This window comes from Pipra filicauda, unplaced genomic scaffold, assembly GCF_003945595.2.
Source record: "Pipra filicauda isolate LSUMZ 115617 unplaced genomic scaffold, ASM394559v2 scaffold149_size4050908_pilon, whole genome shotgun sequence".
NCBI lineage: Eukaryota > Metazoa > Chordata > Aves > Passeriformes > Pipridae > Pipra > Pipra filicauda.
The window spans coordinates 2,956,128-2,982,122 of NW_024103984.1; the positions used below are offsets into that span (position 1 = coordinate 2,956,128).

Sequence of the window (25,995 nt, forward strand, 5' to 3'; positions counted from 1 at the left end):
AATGACAACTCCTGCCTCAGACTGATATATTTATCCCAGCTGCAATCTGTTATCACGTATTGCTAGAAGAAAGATCCTGCTGTTTTCACCTGGCAGACCCAGGAGAGCCTTGCAGCCAGCAGCGATGCCGTGCACGCAGGCAAGGTTCACTTTGCCTGGGCACTGGCAGCTGGGCTGTGGGCTGTATCAAGTCCAGGCTCCCCAAGCAATTCAACACATTTCTTTTCACACAGATAACACTACAACAACTACAAAATCGGAAGATGGGCATTATGCAAGGACAGATTATGCAGGTACGGTTCCTATTCCTGTGAGAATCGCAATTTGCAGGATCTGTGTAAGTCTCTTTTCTCCTCCATTTGCTAAGGTGAGGTGTCCTCATCTTCTCGATTTACCTTAAGGAAACACTATCTTTGTGTTACTTTTGCTTTTGCTACAAACTCTCTTTGTTCTTAATAAATGGGTTGCTTCCGTTTTTGTCAATGAACAGATACTCCGGCCATAAAACACCTGTTTTGACAGTGGAAATAAATATTGTAAACTATTTGCCAGAATTAGCAGACATTATTGAAAATTATTGAATCGGTGCACCTTTTTGTCATGATATACAGGTTTAAGAAAGTGAAAATCCAGAGCATAGCACAGCTGTGATTCCATGAAACGTTGCCATAATAGATAATATTACCTGTCGGCCCTTAACTATGAAGTTAATAAGGTCCTTAAAAATGGGGGGGGGTTAAGTGATAAATGTTTTCAATTTATTTAGATGCTACAGTAAAATATGATGGCTGAATAGCCTTATATGGTGCTTGAAATTAAAAACATGTAAATACTAGTGAGGTTTGGGAGACGTTTTTTACACCCTTTCCCTGGGAGGATTGATTTAGAAATTGAACGTGTGTGTGTGCGCGCGCATGTGCATGCAAATATTCACAGCTTGCACTGAGAATTAAAGCCTTTGGAGAGATCTTGTGAAAGTGGGTCAGGTGGTGCATTCATCGCTGCAGTTTTGTGATATTCCTGTGTTTTTAAAGTATTTGGAGAGAGTAGGTGTGGATCACTGGGTTTGGCTGAGCTGCGTGGCTTAGGTGAGACCCGGCTGGTGGTTTCACAGGTGTTAACGTTCGTCACTGGCAGTGACAGTCCTGTGGGCAGTAGTTACTTCAGCTGGTCATCTCCTGTGCGGGCCCTCTGTGTGTTCTGTCCCTGCAACAATGCGGTACCTGGCCTTAGAAATGATTGTTCTGTTCCTACTTAAAAGCAGTGCATGATGATTAAAACATAGAGCTCTGAATAAATGATGTCTCGGGGAGGCAGAGGAGTGTGAGCTGTTGGGGATGGCTGCAGCACGAAGCAAAGAGGGTAGGAATTGCTATGGGAAGTTAAATACTGGAATGAATTTTGAAAAGATCAAGGATCCACCTGGTCCAGGTATTTCCTACTGCTAAGAAGCCCTTCCATGGGTGAAGAGAGAGACACTCAAAGAGAGAGGAGTCTTCAGTGTCTTTCCTCCAAACTCTTGATTACCCTCACCTTTTTGTGGGAGGTAGCAATCAGTTTTCTTAAACGGCTGTGAGGGCTGAGGTTGTATCCTGTGATAGGCAGATGATAGGGCCAAGTAGGCCAAAATAATTTAAGTTAGAAATAAGGCCAAATAGTATTGTGATGTCAAAATCTTTTTCTTCAGCTGAGGAGAGCACTGGCATCCCCAAGTCGAGATGAAGGCCTGCAGCCCCTTTTCAGTGTTGTGCAGCCTGTCCTATGCTACTGCTGTCTGGTGGATTTACTTTAGGATGGCAGTGACCCACATCACCTAGAGAGGAGACTGCACATTTAAGCATGGAACAACTGAGTTGTAACAATAAGGGAGGAAAGGCAGGTTGAGAATTAGGGGGGAGGAGGAGGAGATCACAGTGATGTCAGGAGAAAGCCGAGTCATGGAGGAAGGGGTGCACAGGAGGCACCTTCAGCTCAAGTGAGCAGGAGGAAGGGAACAGCTCTGGCTTAGGAGAGATGATATTTCAGCCCACGCTCAAGAGGAGGGATGGTGGGTAGAAGAAAATTGATTGCAGCAAAATGTTGTCAAAGGTTGGGAGTCAAGCAGGGAATGCTGGAGGAAAGTGGGTTATTGGGCAGGGAACAGGGCAGAGCTACAGCACAGAGGAGCAGCTCTGTTGTGGGCATGGTCTCCAAGTGCCAAGAGGTTAGAAGAAGTGTGGGAACAGATGGTCCTGTGAGAGATGACAGGGGAAAGGAGACAGGGCACCTCCCTCTCCTAGAGCTGTGGAAGCGATGGAGGCATCCTGAATCAGCATCAAGTCCAGTAGGTACCTCTTTGGCACAGAAGGACACCATGATTGCACCTTAGAAAGCAGCATCTCGAGGCTTCTGCTATGGCTCGGGCCCCAGTGGGCTTCTCAAGGGTGGTGACTGTATCCCCTGGGTGGGTCTCATCAGGTACCATCCACTGATTTAAAGTGAACCATTGCCTGCACCAGCTGATAGTTTTTTTGTGTGCACCTATTAGTCTTGCTTAAATTTTTCATTTTTACATACAGTGACAGCATGTAGGGTGAAAATTGCAAGTTCATGCAGGGCAATCCACATGCCTCCAGTGTCCCTAAATGTTTGTGATGTAACCCCATCGGGGGACCGTAGGGGAAAGGAACCGCTGTATCAGAAAGCTGCAACAACTCCAGCCTTTCAGAAATAATTGGTGAAAAGGAAGACAGCAGTATAAAACTGAGGCTCAGTGAACATTCATGCTTCACCGTTTGCCAGACAGGAAGCTCTGTGCCATCCTCATGTTCTTTCAACTGCAGAAACATTTAATGATGGCTATTATAGGAATGTGGTATGTGCTACTTTTTTCCCCACCTTCCCATCTCCTTAGACAGGAAATGATGCCCTGATCATGGGAAGTTTTGTGTGAAAAAGTAACAGTTCCTACGCCTCTGAAGAAATTTCCCTGAGCCCGCAGCTTCCCAGAGAATACCTTTGTTCTCTGCCATTTAATGGCACTAAAAATCGCCACGACCGTGAGCACTGCGCGCTTTTAAAAACATTGAGTTGTATGGACTGACTTTCCCAGGGGAGAAAATAGCAGTGGGCATAATTGATGTTGTCAATTATGCTAATGCAGCCGTGCCAAATGCTCTTTGCAGAGACTGTGGTAGCTGAGTGGAGCGGGTTTTTCCGTAACCACCCCCGCACGCTCGATGCGGGGTCCCAGGAAGGCAGCAGCTTTGCAAACAGCCACAAGTCCCAACGCCCAGCTGAGCTTTTCCATATCAAACTATTCAAACCGTCTGTTCAATCAGTGCCTTTGCTCCCTCCTGTTCTTGCAAGCCCATTGATACAAATAAAGCACAAATCTTTCGGTTTGCAAAACCAAAAGAGGACTCGTTCCTTTGGAGTATAAATCTTTGCATTAAGTTTGTGTTGCCTTGGATTTTAAGGGCTCTTACACAGGCAAGATTTATGCTAGGACTGGAAATGCCTGACTAATATCAGAGGCACCCAAAAAGCAATCTCCTCTTTTTCACCAAAGGAAACCTGAGGAGCTGTAGGGGGCCCTTCTCTGACTCTGTCCTGCCTCTCCAGGGTCACCAGTCCACACTTGCCCTGGCTGCCTGTGCAGTATGTTTGATCAAGTTTGTGCAGTATTATTTGGTTTTAGTCAATAAATAAATGGGTGCAACTTTTCCCACAAATCCAATAAAAATGCACTTTATCTTGCCATTTCCATGACAGAAGATTTTTAAACATTTTAAGTGTAATGTATGTTTCGGAATTTAGTGTCTGAGTCGAAAGTCCTGTGATGACTGTTTTCTTGAATTTCCCCATTATATGCATAAAGAAGGCTGTTTCAGGGGCATTTTTGCATTCAGAGTCCAAGCAATCAAGGAGCTTTCATCTTGTTAATTCATTTTCTTATTTATTTTTGTTCTTCAATATTTATATTCTCTTCTTAAGATCTGGATATTAGCAATTATACCCATAATGATTTTATTTTTTCTCATTATCAAATTACAGAGATTTTTTTTTCAAGCCATTTTGAGCACTATAAAGAATAAGTCAGTATGGATGTGCCATATTTCAATGTTATATATTCATGAATATTGTCAGTGAAGACACTGACAAATTTGATAGACCTATTCACTAATATCATCTTCCAGGCCAGACAAACCTCCCCATATGAGCATTGATTAGATCAAGTCTCAGCAGCCAAATGGCAGCAGCGCAGAGAAGCTGATGGAAGGGGGAAGAAGGCATTTTCAGCCCAAATAGTCTCCTTTGGTGAAAAATGTGCATCTGCAAATGGTCAGTTCGAGCCATATTTTTGGGTTCCTTGACAGCAGTAAACTATCCCTTGGCAGCAGCCTCAGGTGGTGCCTTCTGGGGTGTTGGGTAGTCCCAGGACTCTCTCACAGGCAGTGCCGTGGCCCCTCTTGCCGATGCTGTCGCTGTGCCTGGGAAATGCTAACAAGCACAAAATGCTGCACGTCTGCTCATGGCTGCTCTGTTCCCTGCTCTCCCTCCTAGTTTCCCCATGGGATTTCAAATCTACATGGCAGCACTGGATCTTTTTCAGACCCCTTTCTGGCACTGGGGCCTTCCTGGCACTACCGGAGGTGCTCGGGCAAGTAATTTTGCAGATGGCTGTGTTGCCCAAGCAAACCCAGTGCTCTACCAAAAAGGGCAAAATCCATCTGTGTCAACACATCATCTTCCCTTGGCTGGGACAGGGCTGTGAGATGAAGGCCATGGGAGCCATCACAGATTCCAAGGATAAAGAAGAGTTTTGGACTCTTCAGCAAGTCTCTTTAAAAGTCCAAGAGTCTTGAACTCCAAAATGAACACAATGTAATATCAACGTTTCAGAAAAGAAAACTGTCCTAAAACTTTACCAAAACCCACCACTCTGCATCGTTAACCTTTAATCCCTTTGAACGGAAGAACAGGCCATGCTTATCAAAGGAACTGTGAAGAACTGGCCGTGGTGTGCTGACCCCGTACATGTGAGAAGCACTGGGGTGTGCTGCATCCCTTTCTTCACAGCCTGATACAGAGCCCACCGAATTCAGTCACAGCCATCTTCATTGTCTGTAACAGGCCTGGAGAGAGGCCAGGCATCAGAACAGCAGTGCTGAACTTTTATAGTGACAATTTTTTAGGTTTTTTTTTTCCCCCAGGACTAAAGTATGAGAACTTCCGACTAGATTCCTTCTCTAGATTGTAACATTTTCAAAGTAGGTTACGTTTTGAGTGTAAACCACTTGACATTGTCCCTTTAAATTAAATTTTGGGTCTGCTACTATGTCAGCCATTTCCTAAACTGGTAAAGAATAATAACACCCCAGAGTTTAGCTATGGCATACGAACTCTTGTGCAGTTTTGCTCTGCCTTTGTGAACAAGGCTTTCCTTTCTTCTTAATGGAATTAGCAAGTGAGACAGAGCTGAGCACTATCACAGCTAGAGGGAAACCATTTCTCATCTGCAGCCTTGTGAAAACAGAGGGGCAATTGCATCCTTGCATATGCAGATTTCCTTGGCTTTTGATTCTGCAGAGTCCAAGTTAGAGGTTGTCACACTAAACAAATAGATTATTTAGAAACAGTTCCTGCTATTCCATCAAATCACTTAAAAATTGGGAAAAAAAACCCACATTTTAATATTTTGACAGCACTGTGGCAGCATGAACCCTGTCTAGCTTCAGCCTTCACCTGTGCTCACACACACTGGCCTGTAGGAGAAAAACAAGAGTACAACTGATATATTTCTTAATAAATGGGAAGCTTTTAAATGTTGCTGCAATTGTTATTTGCATTTAGAAATTGTTATTTGCATGTATTTGCAAGGTTTTATGAAAATATATTTAAGTTTTATGCACAGTGAAAGTTCACTAAAGGTGGTAGGTGGGCTCTGCAAAGTACAGAAGAAAAGCAATCTCTATTGTATCTCAGGCCATACAATTTAGGCTTTTTTGGCCTGTGACTTGAGGAAAACAATGAGGGCATCTCCCTCTGGGAGATGTGACCATACTGTGCCCCGCATGTCTGAATGTTCTTTAAGAGGTCTGATCCTTCAGAAATGTAATGTCTACAAATGCCTAAAGGGCACATAAACTCAAGTCTGTGTAAGAACAGAGCCAGTCTCCACTTCTAAAATAGTTTCCTAATGGAGTCTGGTGGAGAAGGCATTCCAGTCTTGTTTTGCCTACCTAATCCAGGCACTCCTGACAGAAAAGTTATCAACAGAGGAACAGAGAAAATGTCTCAGTTCACTGTGTGGAACCTGAAAGCTTCCAAAATCAAACTCAAGTTTACCATCACAGAAAGTAATGTAGTGTTTGCCTGGCAATATTAACTGTGTGTAACTTAGTTTAATTTAGGGAGTACTGTAACACATAGATGAGAAAGCTATTTCTGTTCTGGGATTCTTCTGAGTGATTTTCAAAGGCGAGAGAGAGATCACTATGTTCTGGTAACCTGGTGGTCTCCAGCCCTTCCACTGCCTTGCAGCTCCTCCACTGATGTTGATACTCAGAAGAAAATCTAAAAAGTAGAGATAGAGACCAGCTAGTAGGTTATTAAATCTTACTGCCACCTACTTCTGAACTAAAGTCTGAGTAGTCAGCATTGTCAGTCCCAACTACCCACTTGGCCCCCAAATTTCCACTTGTCTTCAGTGTTTTTTTAAATGAAAACTTGCAGCTGCTTCTTTTTGTGATTTAACTCCAGGTTTTCAAAAGGTGAAGTGTGGAAAGTCACACTTCAGCACTCTTCTTTGTCATCAAGAGGACTGGATGCTTTATTTCTAAAATATGAAAAACCCAGGGCATTAATGCAATTGTCTCACGATGGGCACGACAGCAGCACAGGCTACCCCAAGTGCTTTTCTTCTATGGAACTGTCTCAAATTTACATCTAGATCCTGCTTGGCTCCATCTTGCTGAAATCTACATAATTTTTTTGGAATAGGAGACAGACACATGGTCGTAGAGGTCACATAATAGCCTCACAAACAAGTCCCCTGCCAGGAAGGAGGCTGCAGCACTCCAGAGCACTGTGCCGTGTGATTTATCAGCACTTAGTCCTAACAGTCTTTTCCTGAGGAGCATGCAAAATCAAAACAGGCTTATGGAGATTTTAAAAACAAGAGAAACAGAGAGAGAAATATTGCTCATTTAATCTGCCAGCCTCTAGAGAATACCTCACTTTTTTATGGGAGTTCTCCTCTAACTTTGCACTGCATGTGCTAAGCTTGGTAAAATGTACCTTGTTTTTTTGGATTTCTGGTTTTTTGTGCTTTTATAATGAGATAAATAGTGCCTTTTCATTACTTATGATTTCCCAGTGTCATGCTCATGGAACCTGTAATTGTTAGCATTAAAACTTAAATTAGGTCTCAGGTGAACTGCTAGATGTCTCTTTACCTAGACTGATGTAGCTCAAGGAGGAAGAACATTTCCATTTGTGCCTTTAGAGCTTAGCCCTTAATTTAGTCACTAACGAATGTGAATGAAAAGTTGCAGAATTCGTTTGTGCTTTCTTCCCATAATAAACAAATTCAGTAATGCTGTGAGTGAACATTATAAAGAAAGCTATTTGATTTGCATTAAAGCTTGGTAGCCTGAAAATTCAGTAAATCCAGGCTAAGAATTTGATCTGTAGGGAATAAACAGGAAAACCAAGTTCCGACTTGTAACACCAGTATTGGCACGGGCAGCCTTAAAAAATACAAAATCAGACAAAGCTATTTTACTGTTTTCAGCATCCCTGAAGCATTTAAGTCCTGGCAATGAATTCAGGTGTAAAGCTTCCTTAAGATTTGCCGTTAAAGTGGAGTTTGTAATGCAAGTATATTTTTTTGTCTGAGGTTTCCATCAGAACTGTGCAAAATTTATAAAGCTTGCTCCAAACACTTGCTCCCATTCCTTCTCCTTCCCCAAGACTGTGTGCCTTACTGGTTGGTTTTTCCCTTGTACTATCATGTAAGCAGTCTTCTGTAACATTTTGTTCTCTTAAAGGTTGTGGATAAAAACAGAAATTGTATGTGCAATAGAGATGAGCAGGCCTGAGTTCACGTAGGTATTTTGACAGATTCTTCCATTTGTGTCTCAGTCCATAAACACATAATGTATCATTTACATATGTTTGGTCTTATTTGGAGCACAGAAACCCATCTTCATGAGCAAATCTGAGACTTTCAGTTCCTGCTGATCTTTTTGTCTTCTGCTCAGTGTCTGTATTTTCATCAGAAGAATGGGTATGCTCAAAGGGAGGTAGAGCTTGCAGGAAAGAAAGAAGACACTTTCCTGCTTGCACATAAAAATGTGATCCCTAAAACTCAAGGCAGCTTGAATTGTGCCTGATTTCTCAAGTTGTCTTTAACCAGATACCTTCTTCCTAAATAGGACCTCAAGAGGCAAGGGATACCCAGAAGAAAGGTAGGAACCCTCAGAAAATCACTTTTATGTTTTGCAATCATGCTAAGTTGTTATACTCTAGTTAAAGCTACTCCCAAAATTTGTTTTTCATAGGTTTATGGAAATAAAGCAACATGATCTGCAGCCATTGTTCAGCTGCCTTGAATATACGGAATGTGCACCATAATTCTTGGCTGCACAGAGCATGTGGGATTTACAGTTATCAAAAAAGGCCTTTTATAGCTGACTAAATCACATTGTAGCACCTAGTTAATACTGTATCTTCACCACTTCTCAGATGATATACCCCCTACTTGCAGGCCCCTCCAGCATCAAACAACAGGGCTGTGTATGAACTTCTTTCCTTTCTCAACCCCTCTGCCTCCTCCAAAAGAAGGGAGAGTATAAAAAAAAACATAAACAAACAAAAACCAAACAAAAACAATCAAACAAAACAGTATCTGAGACAAGACTCTGTCAGTCTTCCCCAAGGAATAGGATGGAAAATTAATCCTGTCTGGATTTGGGGAGAAATTTCCCTTGCCATCATTTCCATCCTTACTCTGGGTTCCAGGCACTTTGATCATCTCAAGAGTAATCCTTGAAGGATGCTGTTCAACATGGTGCACAACAGCTGTTTGCAATCCATTACACTAGTTTGAATTAGTTAATGGACCTTAAGGAGAACCACAGTGTATTTTTATGCCTAGCAGCTCTATTTTAGGCCCAGTTTCTGTAAATTTGCTGTTAGGAATCATAGAGCATTCCCAAGTGTTTGAGAGTTAAAGTTATAATGAGATGCTAGAATATCTGTTTTTAGGAAACATCAACATTTAAATATTTGTGTTTGATCTAGTCTGAAACGTTAAAAAAAAAATTATTTTGAAATATTCATAGAACTGAATTTCCTCAGAATTTTGTTCCATGGGATGTTTTGGCATTCTTTATGAAATGTTAGATATCAAAATACCATGAGATGAAAGCGTATGACAGTTGTAATAAATAAGTTGTACCGTAAGGAAAGTTGCTCCTTAGAACTGACTGAAACATCATCTTTTCTAGAAAGGGTATCATCATGTCAAATTGCAATACAAACACGAGATAATCTGATCATTTAGACACGTGCAGTGGTAACCTGAGCTTCCAGATAACAAAGGCTTTCACCTAGACTCGGGAGTATAAATGCGTCTGGTAGAATGAAAGGAAATATGGTTGGGAAAGAAAAGTGGGAGCAGGTGTATTTATTTTTAGTAGACCTTCAGAATTAGACTAGATGGAGACAAGTAGCAATTTTTGCCTAGTTTAATAGATTTGAGTAAAGAAAGAAAAAAATAGACAAATATTTTGGCACATCAGTTTTACTTTGCTGATGTTCCACTTCTTTTCATTGAACACATCTGCTAAAAGCCACATCTTGTACTGATTGTTCAGGCAGTGCAACATAACTAATTTTTGAGTTATTTCTTGACATTTAGTGTATGAGACACTGAGACCACTAGTGGGAGAAATTTGTTTCTTGCGAAAAATAGAAATGGTTTAGAGAAAGTATGAAATGCAGTGGGAGATGCAGCACATTAAATATCAGCTGTACCTTCTCCCATAGTTCCGTCCATAGAAGCATTTCTGTGCATTCAGAATAAACCCAGCCTTGACATCTGTACCACCAAGAGCAAGCAGAAGTGCTCTTAATAACTCAGCTTTGAAAAGCACCATTTACCTGCTTAGCAAGGGGACTTCTTACACACTTGGGCTGTCATTTTACCTTGTATCCATGAACATTAAGTTAGTGTGAAACTCTTCTCTTGGAAATACAACAGCTGTAAACAAAACGTGCTGTTAGAGAACCAGTGGCAGTGCAAGCCAGAATATTATCAGCACTGAATTGAAATGCACTGCTTTGCCTACTGCTGCTGTCACCAGCCTTAGCCATTTTAGATAGCATTACATAATGGCAAAATATTTTTCAGGAGGGAAAAAAAAATTAAAACTCTCCCTATGGGTTTAATCTCCCTCTTATTTTATCTGTGGTTTAAAGCTGTGTCAGGTGTACATCAAAAACACCCCCTCCCCAGGGTATTTAATTTACAATTTCATTTAATAATGGAACTGTATTTCCATCCAGCTAGGATGGGAAAGGATTAAATCAAAAGCACTGTTCTAAAATCAAGTAACAGAAGTGCAGCCTGTTTCTGTGCTCTGCAAATGAAGTAGCCATGGAAAAGCTTGTTATTAGTCTATAATATCAAAACTATTAGTGTTTTGTCAGGCATGATACATGCTAAACATTTTCCTCTGCAGATTGCCTCAACAAGAACTGTGACTGTTTTTAGACACATCTGGCACTGTGGATTTTTTTCCATCCTGCATTTCAGTGATTTAAAAGGCCTTGGCTGGGCAGAAGGATGTCAGCTGTTTGGTTTAAAATACTGTTATAAGAGTGAATAAGATTTAAAGAGGCAGTAGGTAAAATTCTACTGGTGGGAGAATGGCCATTGAGTGTAATGGCTTTGAGATTTCCCTGTGTGGCTTTTTCCTGCATTTTTATTCTTAGTAAATTTTCCATTTCCCAGAATTGCCCTTTCTTTTCCATTCAACTTCTCCCACTTTCAATATTAGCTTTAGGAGTGAGCACCGAGTTAAAATACCAAACCCTTTATTTGCTCAAATGCCATCTTTACAGCTCACTTCTGTGGCACTTCTGAAAGACAATAACAACAGGTGCAGGTTTATAAAAATAGTAAAAGCAGGTATTCATCTATTTTAAAAAAATAAGTTCTTAATGGACTTTTCTGGCTGTGCTGAAGCACATTGGAAAAATGGGCTGTGTGACCAGTGATGAGTCTCAGGACCTCTATGGCGCAGAGAAGCTGTTCTGTTCTTGGTGGAAAGAAATAGCAGGGCAAGCTCTGCACCTGCATTCTGTCCTGTCACACAAGGGGAGCCATGGGACCTGAAGAGTGAGATGGGAGGTGGACAGGCAACCAGAGCCCATTTGCAGTTCACTTATTTCAGCAGCCAGAGTCTGAGCTCCGGGAAGTCAATTCAAGGACATTGTGCCTCTGGAAGACTTTGCAGTCAGCAGGCAAGGAGAGGTGAGGGCTTCATAACAGTGCAGTGTGCACCCTGGAGGGGTCTCTTCAGGCTATGGATAGATACAAAGTATGTTCTGCAGCATTGGGTGGTCTCCTTTCTGCATCTCAGAGGTCAGTTATTGCCTGATAGACCTTTGGCATTGGAGTAATAGGCAAAAATCTTGCATTTGTATGGTGAGATTGAACCCTTTTGATGCAAACCCAAGAAGATGCAAAGATTTTAGCTTTGTCCGTCCATTGCAGAGTTTCATGACAGATGGGAAACTGTATCTTTGGTAAAATAGGTAAAGGAATATAGCAGGTTTTTCTGCAGTGGTGTTTTATATTGTTTTACCATTTCCTCCCACACTTAAAATTGGGAATAGCAAGGGATATCTCTCCAGCTTCAGGTATGGGAAAGGAAGAGTACTGAAATCCTGGTTACCGAGTAGGAATTACTAACATATAGTCTGCTAAAAGCCAATCCTCTGAGCAGCCACAAAAGATTTTAACAACAGAACTGAGCAGATACACAAAGCAAGGTTGTAAACTGTGTGGACCCATTGCCATCAGAGTTTTACAGTGCAGGACTCAGGGGAGGGGGGTGACTAAAAATAGAGTCAAACTAAGCAGGATTCATCCCTCAGCAAGTGTAGTGTTTGCTTTGTACGGAGGAGTGATCATGGTTTTGCAACATGCCAATAAAATGTTTCTGAGCGTAACAAAACTTTTCTGAATAGCCCGAACAAAAGCAGTGAAAAGCATAACTGAAACCATGCTTTTAGCCAACAACAGACATATCTCTGAGTAGTCACAGGCCATATAGGGTCATGCTCTGGCAACTGAAATAACCAGGATATTCACAAGGGATTTGCCAGGCATGTGATTCAGGAAGTATACGAAAATACCACATATAGGAGTCAAGTATTTTTATTTCAGTCTCCTATTTTCTCACACACACTTCCCCCAAATTCTGCAGCTCTTTCTTTGGTTTCCTGGATGAATTCTCTCAGGCAGCATGTTTTTACAAGCACAGATGCTACCTTGATAAAAAAAAAAAGGGGGAAGGGAGCCAAATGGGTGTCACACTTTAGCTTGGCAGCATCTTACCAACATGTGCCCCAAAAAAAAAGGAAAAAAAAAAGACTGCTTTTAGTAATCAAAACTGAATATAAAATCAGTGCAAAACTAGGGCTGTAAAACCTTGAGATTGTCAAAAGGACTGAAGGAAACACCTTGTAGCCAAAATGACATCCCTGACCTACTTGTCTGCGCTGTCACGTACCTGGGTAACCTTTCTCTCTCCATGCCTTCCATCAAACCTCTCTGACAGTTTTGCCATTCATACTTGCTTTCAGCTGAAATTTTTCAAGTTTGTTTGAAGTGTGCAACCAAAAAGTAAAGTCTCATAACATCCTGCTGGCAGGCCTAAATGTACGTCGGAGACCTTTTCAAACATTACTTCTCTGTGGAAAACAATCCATTCAGTCCTGGAGTTCCTACTGGAAATTAGGGGACAGCCTGGTAATTGGATTAGGGTGTGCTTTTATTTGCAGCAGTTTCTCAAAATGAAGCTCCTGCTTTGTTTCATTGATCGCCTGCCTGATCTTTGTGACAGTAAAAGCCACACACAGAGCTGAAGGGACCAGGAGGGATGGAAAATGGAGCTTTGTGTTATGTAAAATGTTCCTCTGAATATGATCAGGTAGAAATAGGTCATAAGTGAATCTCCATACAAACATGGAAGCATCCTTTGTTAATCCACAGTTTAAATGCTTAAAAGCAATTTTTATCAGTGAAGTCCTTAAAATTTGGAAGGGCTGCTAGTTGTATCAATACTTAAATTCCTGCAAGCCACCTGCATAGATGCCAACTTCAGGACACTTGGATTGAATGTGTGAATTGGAGACCTTTGGAGTCTACATTGTTGTAGGGATTGGCAGGAAGAAGAAAAAACTCTATTTGACTTACACATTTCCATAGAGGGGTTGGAAATACCAAATTAAGTTTACAGGTGTAATCTCAGAAACACTCCAAGCTCAATCATATCTGGTGCAAGAGTTAACCTGGCAGGAATTACAAAGCCATAATTTAGGGCACTGTGATGCCCTGTTTTACTAGTCCTCCAGAACAAATTGGCAACAAAATTGTTGTTTGTAACTCTTTCCCAATCTAGCATTTTCTTCCATCAGAACATACACATATTTTATCCCCTTCTGTTTATGAAAGATGTCTTTAGACAGTTCAGTTCCCATATAGGCCTTCTGAGCAGTACAACAGCAGTAGCCAAGCACAGCCTGCCCTAGTGTGAGCCATGTTGCCAGCCAGCTATGCAGAGTCTTGCACCCCGTTTCTCCCATTTTGTCATCCTAATGGAGAAAAATTATCCATCCTAGGTGGGCAAGACAAATCCTTTTTTTTTTTTCTGGGTGGGCCCCAAAGGCTCAGCCCTCCTTGAGCCCCCTGTGAGCACACCCACAGCTGGGAGACAGAGACACTGTCAGTCGCACGACTGTCCCCCGGGGCGGCACCAACAAAACGATCTTGATCCCTCCACACATCAATATTCTTGACACCCGTCTTAAAACTTAGGTCATGCATATCCATCTCCTCTTCATAAAGTGTCAGAAGGATACAAATATCCCTTCACTATTTTTAGAGCCGTATCAAAAGTATTTATCGGCTTTCTGGCACCTCATCCCATTTGTCATTCTTGGTGCTGTCTACCAGTTGGCAGTGGAGGATGAGTTCCTCTAGAAATGCAGTGGCACATGGGTGAAGCTCCATAAGCTACGACCACACAGTGACAGTGGCTCCTGGGAGTTGTTGTGCCTGTTGTCACAGGTGGGAAGCACCTGGCACAGTCTCCTGATAGGAGACAGAGCCAGGGCTCGAGGGAGCAGCTCATCCTCACTTTGGTGTCTGCTCATCCTTGGGGTACTGGCAATGTGGAGGAGCTGAGGAGCAGGGCCAAGCTATGAGAGAGGAGGACAGCCGATGTCTGGTAACCCCACCATCCACTCTGCTTACCACCAGCACTCCCACACTGCCTGGTGGTGCCCAAAGACCACTTCCTTCAGCACATACCCTTGGCTGCGCATCCCAGCACAAACGTGAACAAGGACTGGGCTTAAGCTGTGTATTATACATAATTCATACTGCTCATTCTACGTGGTACATGAGAGGTGTTGAGAGTCTTGTTTTTCCATGCACACATTGCCAACAGGAAGCTCTTCCAGCTCCTCCATAGCACATACCTCGAGGCCTGGCATTGGGTGGCTCTTTAATGTGCAGGTAACGTGTTCATCGGCCTCGTGCCACAAAATTGGGTTGTTTTCCTAGCACTGTTGGTTTTTAGAAGGCAATGTATTCAGGTTGAAACTTTGCCCACATACCATCTGCTTCAACCTTATCTTTCTTTGACAAGAAAGCTGAATATATAATGTCCACTTGGCTTTCCTGGTGTTACATAAGGTTGTGGTTTTGTGTTAGGTTTGCAGTTTCAGAGCTCCTCAGCAGCTCTCGCAACATGCTCCTGCTCTTATTTTCAAGTGGAAAATCAGTGACAAAAATCAATACCATCTTCATAGCTATAATGAATGTGACCCACAGCCTTTTTTAGGGTGACCACAAGCTTCCATCATATGTCTGAGGCCTATTCGCAAATATTGATTGGTATTGCAGATTATCTGTAGCCATTTCATATGAAATCTTAAGGTCTTGCAGTTTTGCTCTCTGCACGCAGGCTGGTATCAGAGGTACAGCTATAAATCACAGGACCCGCCCAGAGACACTACTGATAGTCAAGGTTGCCAAATTATGAAAATCAGGTGTTTGGGTGGTTTTTTAAGCTGCTTAAGGAGGATGGTTCTCAGACAGCTCCACGTAAGTGAAAGCACTGCTTTGGAGTTGCAGCAGATTCTGTTTACTTGAAGTGGGGAAAAAAGAGTGGAACCTTCATATGCAAATGTATGGCATTTGGAAATGTCATATAGCTGCATCTACATATAAATAAGCCACTCTGGAGCGCTGCACTAGCCAGGCTGCTTTGATAGAGAAATTGCATAGTAGGCACACAAAGCAGAAACAGCAGGATGCCACTCAGTCAAGTTGGGGAGTTTTGTTCCTTAATTACCACTTAACTAAGTTAACTAATATTGCTGTGTTGCTGTGTGTTAGACCGGGAAGGGTTGAATGGTGTGTTGGTGCTGCTTGGGGCTGTGCAATAGGGACAATGGTCTGATTCCTGTGCCCCAAAAGATAGAGCTGAACACAAAGATATTCCTTTGGCAGTATCCCTCCCAGGCAGCCTCTGCCTGCTCTGTAGATCCATGCCTGCTTTCTCTGAAGGAATATCTTCTGCTGCTAGCATCCACGTACTGATATGTTATTTCAATCCCTGTTTTATCTGGTATTAACAGTAAATTGAAACTCTCAGGCATACTTTTTCAGAAGGGAGGACACAAAGAGGAGCCCTGGTCTGGTTGCCCCTGTCCATTTTTGACCCCTTCCAGCACTGGCACTAATGAGTAGCTAGAGGATAGGTGGATGAGAGGGAAAACAAGCCGTGAACTGAGCTCTTGGGAGGAATTTCTCATAGAGGGGTGACGCCCGCTCCGGTAGTGCTGCGCAGTGTGTGATGGATCCAGCATTCGCCCCTCTGCCTTCAGGCACACAGCTTAATTGGAGGGAACCTCACAAATCTCTAAACTGACACCAACTCTTTTTCAACACAGAATTACAATAATAATAAGGTTAACTCATCCTCTAAGGGCTCTGTCATGAGCTGCCTAAGGAGATCATACGCAAGGAGATAAACTATGACTCTGTTTCTTTACACGGCTGGTTTCTGAAGGGAGGGGGGATGCTGCTCCCACAGGGCTGGTGGCATCTCTCTTAGACAGGGGAATCTGAGTGAGGGGAACATCAGCAGCGTGCCAGAAACAAAGGCTGGCTGAGTTAGCACAAAGAGGGATTTAATCTATTCTAAGAATGGGGTTAACGCAGAATTATTCAATCCTGACACAAAAGAAGGAAGCACAAACTGTAAAGGCCCCTTTACCCAGGGCTTTGGTAAATCCACAATACAGCTCTGCTGTATTAAATCACAATCCATGGCAATGATTTCAGGCCTCAAGACCAACCCCCGCAGTGGCTGAGTTAAAGAGCTCTGCCTGTGTACTTTATCCACAAGAGTACTGAGAGATGGCTTGGGGACAGCTGACACAGACACGCAGAGCTGGAGACCTTCCAGTCTCCTGGACTGGGAAGCAGGCAAGTGCCATTCACAGGCGGCAGTGAGCCGCTCCATGAGGCTGCTGAAGGAAGAGCTCAGTGCGTCATCCTTCTCTTGATGTCCTCAAATTAAGTGTGGAGAGCAGCATCAAACAGCAGCGACCACTGCTTTTACTGGCAGCCTAGGGCGGGGTGAGCGGATGAAAAGTGGTGGCAGAGAAGTAGAGGAGGTCAGACAAGCTGAGGCAACAGCCTGCCTTACCTCCCTGAATGAAACAATCACCCCAGGGAGAAGCTGAGTCTAATGTGAGCACCTGAACACTGAGAAAATGCTGGATTGGAGCAACGTATTGGCCCATGTGAGGTTCTGGGTTTTTTCTTTCAGTTTAGCTGGGTGTTCCAGACATGTGAGCAGAGTTGCTACCGTGTACTTTGATCACGGTGCTATTTTGGTGGTTGTGTTGCATCTTGTATTGCAGTAGCTACTTGGTAGCACCCCCTCGTGTGTGCAGGAGCCTCGGCTGCTAGGGACCTGTACAAGTAAGGCATCTGTGAATACAAGTGGACAACAGGCACTAAAAAAACAAATGAGGGTTAAAAAAAGGTTCTGTTTCGTTTTGAGCAGACAAATGGTCTTGTTATGTGCAGGAAAATGATTAACGAGTCCCTTGATTTCAATCAGTCTTCTCAAAAAAGGAAGATGTATTCACAGATGTTGTAAATAAAAGCGTTTCTTGATTTCAAAAATTCAATGATAGCTTCAACATATATAGCATAGCCCACAGATATATGCTGACAAACTGAAAGTATTCTGTTCTCCATTTGAACATCTGGGGATTATTAGTGTCTTAATTCATTGGTTTCTATTATTAATTATGGCAGCAGGCTGAATAATTACGATACATTGCTGCAAAGACAGAGCACAATATTTTTTTTCGAAGTGCACTAGGACATCTTGCCATCATCTCAAACATAAAAAGCCCTAGATTATTTTTAAAAAAGGAAAGTGGATGTTATCTTATTCCAGGGAACTCATTTGCATAGGGACATTTAAAATTAATAAATTACTGTGTTCAGCAAGCCTATTTTGTGCCTGAGAAAAGAAGTGAATGTAATTTAATTCAACAAGTTCCATTTCTTTTTTTCCTCTTGGTGAAGCAGCTAATATGGGAAGGGTATTTTTTTGTGCAGTTTATGTGGAAAGACTAGCTTCAAGTTTGTACTTGGAGTGGCTGCAGGATGAATTTAGGCTCGGGCTGCAGCATAGTGGTGCCAGACAATTTCGGCTGACATTTGGTGTCTCACTTTCCACTTGCTCTCAGGGAGAGTGGGCTGGTGAGCTCCCTCTTAAGCGGCAGCAAGCACTTCCTTCAGAATTTTCACTCAACGCCCACCCAAACAGTGATTTTCAGGCGAGTTGCTTGCACACATTTTCTTCACTGTAGAGAGATGCTCTATATTTGTAAAAGCAAGGTTTTAAAAGAAGGGAACATTAAGATAATTAATAGGCCGGCTCTGAGCAGCTGTTAACGGTGTGGTGTGGCTGTGCTGGTGCACAGCAGGGTGGCTGCTGGCAGATTTGTCAAAGACAGGGTGCCTGGAGCTGTTGAGCAAAGACTCAGGAGAAATCTCTTTTCTCTCAAAGACCAGAGCTGGATCTGAGCTGGGATTTATCATGGTGGTTCTTCATTACAAGTGACTAGGAAGTCTGCTTAAGGACTTCATCCCTAAGTTGCTGTGGGACCTCAATTCCTGTTGGATGCTGTTAGAGAGGAGGGGAACTACCAGCAAACTTGCTAAAGCAATTCTGCACTTTCAGAGGGAGCAGCACCATTACACCCTCCTCCTGACTTTGCAGAGGGACCCTTGAACCATTCCTGCAGACATTCCTGAGCTGAGGAAGCTGCTTTTTACGCCAAAAGAGCAGCAGTTCTGACTCTGTGTGAAGACTGCAGATGAGTAACATGAACTGTCCCTAGACTCATCCACAAGATTCAGATCCCCACCCCTAGTCAATCACTGAAGCTCTTCCACAAAACTCAGGGCATCCCTTACCTTTGCTCCATAGGTTGGTACTCTCTGGACCTTTATTTTGATTTCAAATATGAATTGCACAGCAAGTCTCTATCATGCAGAGCAGAAGGGCTTTGTTAAGTAAGGTCCCAATGCTATGCTCTGTGGCCTACCTTGGGAGAGCTGACAAGGAGGTAAAAGGGAGGGGGGGGAATATGCTTCCAAAAGGGGTTGAGAAGGTTAAAGACACAGATTTGACTCAAGAATCCCTTTCCCCCTTCATAAGTCCTCTGATAATGTGATGTGGAAGGAGTCATTACTTCAATATCAGCAAGAGCTTTCGTCTGCAAATTTGACTGACCTCAGAGGTATTAAAAGATTAAATTATTATGTAAGTCAATTCTCCTTAACCACTTTTGCCAATGAGATAGGTGTCAAAATAGCTTCTGCTGCACGTCATTCACTGTCTTATCCCTTATTTGATGAAATATATGTGTATATATGTATTTTGAAGACTTCCCTTGGTCCAGTGATGACTGTACAGTAGATATTAACACTGTACATGAGCCAATATTTTCTCATATGGGCATAGCCTAATAGTTATTATTTCCAAAGCTCCAACATTACCTGCTGTGCATCAGCCAAAATGCTAATGTAAGAATTTATAGGCTGTGGCCCTCTGCTTTCCTTGCTTGAAATCACCTAGAAAGTCTCACTGATTCAAACATGAAGAATGACAGAGTTATCAGGCCTGCAGAACAAATTGTTAAGTGCCTGGCAGTCAATTTTTGGATATAAGAATCCTATTTTTGCCTAGATTTTTATTTTAATTTCTCCAAAGTGGATTCTAGGAACTTATGTCTGGAAAGAATTTTCTGGGCACTCTAGACAGTACTTCACGTAATCCTCATCAAGGACACTAATGGATTTATTCGTTTGTCACTGGCACTGCTCCACATGTTTGGTTGGGTAACAGAAGATCCACACTCAGATGGGAGCTGGGGAACTGGTGAAGGCTTCCCAGAGAAGAGTTTGGCTGCCTTGTTTTTGTCATTTGCAGGCAGACTGTTTCAGATTTTGAATTTCAGCTTTCACTGGAATATTTACCTGAGAATCCTAATGGTGTATGTTCAGCTTCCAAAGGCTGAAGGAAAGTCATATAGCTAAACCAGAAATTCAAATAAAAATAATACAAAATATATTTGAAATAATTCTTCCACTCCTTCTTAGTGGAAGGCAGAAACAGCCATAGATATTAAGGAATTTAGACAAGATAGTTTTAAATAATTTATTTAACACTTCAGAAGACGATCCATCAGGAAAAGCAAGATCACTGAGTGGGTGGTCAGTCACACCCCATAAGTTTTTAGGATCCAGTTTACCCCAGCAAAACAGCTCATCATCTCGGCATCTGCCTGCCATCCACGGGGAGATTGGAGAGCAAGCATTCAACTGGGAGACTCTTCCAGTAAGAAAGATGATGATAAGCTGTTTCAGGCTACACAAAGTAGCATCTGGCCTCAAAGCATTTAAAAATAATCTGTTTTGACTAATGTGTCTTATATGATAGGCTATCATGTCATGTGCTGGCACTAACAAAAGATGTGAACAATATGAAATGTCAGGTTAGGCTGAAGATGCAAAAAATGTTGCAGAAATGCAAAAGGTGCTGGCTTCATCAGCACTGGTGTTTTCATTCTGAAAAGTGCTTCAAGAAAAAGATTTATGAATACAATTGATCTGGAGGGTGAGAGTGTATTTCTGTTTTGAAATAAAAAGGAGAAGCATTTTGAGAAACATGACAGGAATTTCTTTTGTCCAGAGATAGGAGAGACTGACCCAGTCAGCCCAATTTTTATCTTAAGTCTTCACAACTAGCTTCTACCCTGAGTCCTATCCATCACAAAAAAGGTACAAATCTGTCCTTTTGGTGCAAATAAAACCTTGCCACATTGTTGCCAATAACAATGCAGCAAGTCTAATCTTTGAAGAGGAGCTCTGAATTTAACATTACTGAAACCTAACTAACTTTGAATTTGGTCTGTGTGATTCCTTTATGCATACTGATCTGCTGTGCTTGGAAAAAAGTGGGTGACTTTGTATTTAAGCTTTGCTCTCTGTAGGTGTAAGGTTAGTGTGGTAGAGGGGCTCCTTAGTTTAGTGACACTATAAACTGATTAGTGCAAATTGCATCCAGTACTGAATTTATAAATAATCCAGAATTACAATAAGGGTGGAAATCTTAATTTATTTAATTTAGTGTTAATTTTTTAAGATATGTACAGTTCTTACTTGCTTTATAACTTCGATATGTTTTTTATTTATATCCTCTCTTTTTAGGATTGATTTATAGTTCTTGTTTCATGGTGATGCATTCATAAGAGTTAGTATCATATCAACAGCTGTATTACTGAAGAGTGCTCAGATCCTTCAGAAATGAGAGTAGTCAGTTTTAATATGAAGAGACTTTTAAAGCATGTCTTGGTATTCGGGTCTCTATATTGAATCTGAGAAGATGGTTTTTGTAATGAGAAAAATAACCTGTTTTGAGACAGGGAAATATTTTGTGTGTGTTCAGAATGTGCTGGAAGAGGGGAACAACTTAGTCTGAACTAAATGATGCTTTTATTGTGATCTGTATTTCAAATAACCAAAATGGCAGATCAAACTAAATATGCATTTTCTCCCCCCTTGCCTTTATGTTAGATTCCTAACTCTTTGAGAGGAGTCATCAGTCAAAAGGAGAAACTACAAATAATGTGTCTCTAAGTTTTGTGATCTCTTCCAAGCCAGGTGGCAAGTGTTCCTGCATGACGTGTTTATCCTATAAATGCTAGCAAACCTTTGGCCATCTCATTTTTGATTCATTAAAGCATTTTCCTTCATAATATTGTGCTTAGAGGTATAATTACAAGTTCTGCAGGATCTTAGATTTACTTTAAAAGTGTGCTAGAGATCTCTTTTAAAGAGAATACAGTTTCTACCCACATGATTGCCAGAAGAGGAAAAGCTCATTCCTCTTTTTACCAGTCCTACTGCCTACACACAGTGAGAGCATCTGCAAGTCCTGGTCCCCCTTTCAAGTCCTAGCAGATTAGTCTGCCCTGAAAGTAACAATTTCCCTCCATGTTGAAGTATGCCTTTAAAAAAAAAAATTAAACCAAATGGTTTCATACCATTTTAACAACACTGCTGGCTCATCTGAGAGAGGAGGGATTCTTGCATTGTGTGGTGGTGGTGCACACACATCACAGAGATACCTCAGTAACTGAGAAGGAAGGATCAGAGATACACACACACACACACACACACGTGACCATCTCCTGTTCTTCAGAAAGGAAGCAAACTTCCTCTTGGTAATGGAATATATGAAGGAAATGGCATTATATTTTCCACAACAGAAGAAAAAAAATGTGTATTAATAAGGATCCCACATTTCTTGCTGCAGTTTTCTGGGCAGAAATAGATTTGAATGTGGGCCATAGCAGAGCTCCAGCACACCCAGAAAACACCAGGCATGGTGTGTAGGTGATCACAGGTATGGAATCCCACAAGTCCCAAGCACATTGGCATCTACATGTGTGCAATGGGCAAGTCCAGTGACACAGATCACACACATTTTTCCTGTCTAGGAGGATTTCCAGGAGGAAAAAGGAACATGCATGAAGTCCTGCTGGGATGATAACTGTGTATATATTTCACATGCTGATAGCCAGTGTCTCACCTGGAGGGCGATCGGTAGCCAAAAATGTTTAGCACCAGACCAAGTGGACCTCCTCTTCCCACCTTTCTCCAGTAGCAGAAATTCCTGGGCAAGCTCTCAAAAGAGGTTGTACCATGGCTATAACAACATGCCTCCTGTCAGCCCATCCTGCCTGTGCCGTCCCAGAGACAGTTGTCAGCCCCAAGCCCAGGAATCCCCACTGTCCTGTGATGCTCCTGCACTGTGTGGTCATTAACAACCTCATGCAGGTATCCCAAAGTAAGCAGGGAACCAGGAGAGGCAGATGGGTTTGCGTTCAACATACGTGCATTTGAAAAGATGCAATGATGGTCCATAGTGCAGAGGTCCTGAAAATCCTAATGATGAAAGAGAAGCTAATGCTGTCTACAGGCATGTAAAGGTTGCCCGTCATCCTCGTTTGCCGGGAGCTGGTCCTTGCCTGTTTTCACATAAGGACAATATAACCAACTTTATTAGTGCAAATGGTTAGAGACTCTTACAACTCTCCTTGGACAGCTGCAACAGAAAAGAAATTCATTACAAAAATCTGAATCTTGGATCTGCTGCAGACACTTGTCCCAGAGGTGGGATAATACCTAAGCATGCCTGCTGCCGGCACGCCTGGCTCAGAGGCAGAACACAAATTGCAATTGTTTCATAACACTTGGGGACTTTCTTTGGAAGATATAACTGCTTCAACTTATTTGTGTGCAATCTACATTTCCTTAGACATTTATTGTGAGATTTCTTTCTTCTGTTTTTAATTAATCATGGGTAGATGATACTACCACAGAAAAAGGATTTTTACCATTCGAGATATCATAAGTATTGGTTAAATTTCAAAGAATTTGCCAAAATTACTCAGATTAATTAATACCTCGATGGCCTAAAAAAATCATGTGAGTTTATGGCAAGTAACACTCTGTGTTTCAGCCTGTGAAGCCTATGTTGAGCACACATCTGTTTCAAAACTAAATGAAGCCTCCATTTTCCTGGCTACGGGGAGGGATTTTCCAGGATTTGTAGTCTCGATGACTGTTTAAGTGCTGCAGAAGTAGGCTCAGAATGTCAAACTAGTTTAAGGGTACTGGGTGATAAGGGACGTGGAGGAGGCCAGTGAACTCTGGGGCACCGCTGTGCAGACTGATGATAAACTTCAGCTCTGGACTCCCACTCTACTTCAGCCATAAAATTATCTTTCTGCATATGTTCTATTGAATGACCAAATATACTGTAATGGTATATGACATGCAAATGTCCATAGTCTCTCTCCTAAGCTTGCCTGGGTTTAAGGAGACACTCCATAAAGGACAACAGAAATGATCAGGTATTTTTCATGTGCTATTCTGTCATCAGTTTTGGAGTAGTCAGATTATTTTTTCTCTTGTCTCATTTGCTGTAACTTGACAGGAATTACAAAAGAACAAGAGAAACCCTTGCAAAGCTTTGCATTAGCCAACTTGTTTGAAGGTGCAAACCCCTTGCTCTTGCTTCCCATGAACAGCATCTTTCACATATTGTTCTTCTGATTTTCCTTTCTTTAATAGTTCTTCCCACCATTTCACCTTATCCTAGATTGTCGGGTTAACGTTCCCTTCACCTGTGTTCACAGAGAATGCAAATAAACTGGAAGAAAGTGCAAGAGGGATCTACATCCCTTGTCCAGAGCATTACAATGGCTTCTGCATGCATGGCAAGTGTGAGCACTCCACGAACATGCTGGAACCGTCTTGCAGGTAATCCTTCTACCAAGGAGGGAAAGCTACACACATGGAAATATTGATTCACAGAAACACTTAATGTGTGGAAAATACTGGCAACCATGGCCCTTTGTGCTACAAAATCCACTAGACTTAAATTATTCAATGAAGTCCCTATTGTATGTGGCAAAAGTATATTGAGTTATGCACAATGTTAATTGACTGTGAAACCATCCAGTAGCCTTCAGTTATATTTAGATATGTTTTTAAAAGCCCTTCACAAAGCACTGGGGCCATTGCTAGGTGGCCTCCTCAGCCTGAAGGAGGAGAGGAGTGCCACCAGGGATATGTCCCTGCTGTGGCAGGAGTGATGCTCATGAGAAAGCTGTCTGGGGCAAAGGTGGCTGCTTCACGTGGGAGGTGATTTTGGAGGAGTTTAGGGCAGGGAGGAGGAGTACAGTGAAAGCACGTGCTTCTGCAGTGAATGCCTCCCTGGAGAGGTGCAGATACTACTTCTGAAGTCCAACCAGTGTCCTGGTGGCATGAAAAGCACTGTTTTGCATGGAGCACCATTTTCCTGAGGCACTGGACTGGGAGAGCAGAGATACAGACCAGACTTTCTCCCCAGGGCAGATTTTCAAGCCAGTTTCTCCCAGCTCTCACAAACAGCCAGGGCACATTTCACTCTTTGCAGCTGCTGCATTTTAGGTGCTCCGTTCAGCTGGAAAATGTCCTTTCCTCAAGGTGCTGGGAGCTGTGGGAATGCAGGAGAGGAAAAGAGTGGAAGCTCAAGGCTTAACCCATCAGGGCTAGCGCTCCACTGAGAGATCTGAGAGGAGCCCAAGCCATCTGTCTCAGTCCCTTACCACTGCTGCTGCCATTGACCTGGATTTTTGCATCTTCTTGCTTGGTCTTTTTAGGGGAAACAGGGCAAGAGCTAAAATTAGAAAAACACTGTTTGCCCCCAAAATCACAGAGCAGAGTGGAGATGTCAGGCTGCAGGATGGGAACTGGCGAGCAGCGCAGCAGGCGGCATCGGGGTGGATGGTTGCAGCATCAACAGAGGGGTTTTTTTATAGCAACCAGACGAAATGTAAATGATGTATCCACTTTCAGGAACATCTAATCACATTTCATATGGAGCTTGGATGATTGCTTATCACCTCCTTAGGGGTAATCTGCATAAGGAGCCACAACTAGATGGCTTTTCACCCTCCCCCACCTCCCCAAAGAAAGGGAGAAATCTGAAATATGTTGTGCAAGGAACTAAATGGGTTCTCATTACAATGTGCAAGTAGTTCCACTTGATGCCAGTTATGACTTAGTCCCCTGGGCACCTCCTGGCACTCTGTGGTGTTGTTCACTCATAGACCTTTGTGACACTGAGGACCTGAAGTCTTCCCTATGAGAGGCTGAGCAGGCACTAGTACTCTCTCTGTGGGAGTCCATCCTGCAAAAAAGCACATAAGCTTATGCTTAGGCCACTGATTTTTTTTTTTTTCAGGTATAATTTTTCCAGCATTCTTTGAAAGCAGCAGGTATAACTAGAAAAAAATAATTTTTTTTTCAGATGTGATGCCGGCTATACTGGACAACACTGTGAAAAAAAGGACTACAGCGTTTTATATGTGGTTCCAGGTCCAGTACGATTTCAGTATGTCTTAATAGCAGCTGTGATTGGAACCATCCAGATTGCTATCATCTGTGTTGTAGTCCTCTGTATTACAAGGTCAGTATCTCTGGTACTTAGCAATAGAAAAAGAAAATACTTTTGTTTTTCCTACTGTGTGCGCTGATTATACAGATTTCTGCAGTGACAC

At 42.3% G+C, this 25,995-nt stretch overlaps 1 protein-coding gene across 1 annotated transcript in view; it reads left to right on the forward strand.

The window, feature by feature from the left end:
- Positions 1–25,995, forward strand: part of TMEFF2 (transmembrane protein with EGF like and two follistatin like domains 2) — a 127,730-nt gene that overhangs the window by 95,181 nt on the left and 6,554 nt on the right. Inside the window, exons 7-9 of the mRNA XM_027737484.2 lie at positions 234–293; positions 24,088–24,211; positions 25,746–25,904. Coding sequence (XP_027593285.1) covers positions 234–293; positions 24,088–24,211; positions 25,746–25,904 — 343 coding nt within the window. The remainder of the gene's footprint in view (positions 1–233; positions 294–24,087; positions 24,212–25,745; positions 25,905–25,995) is intronic.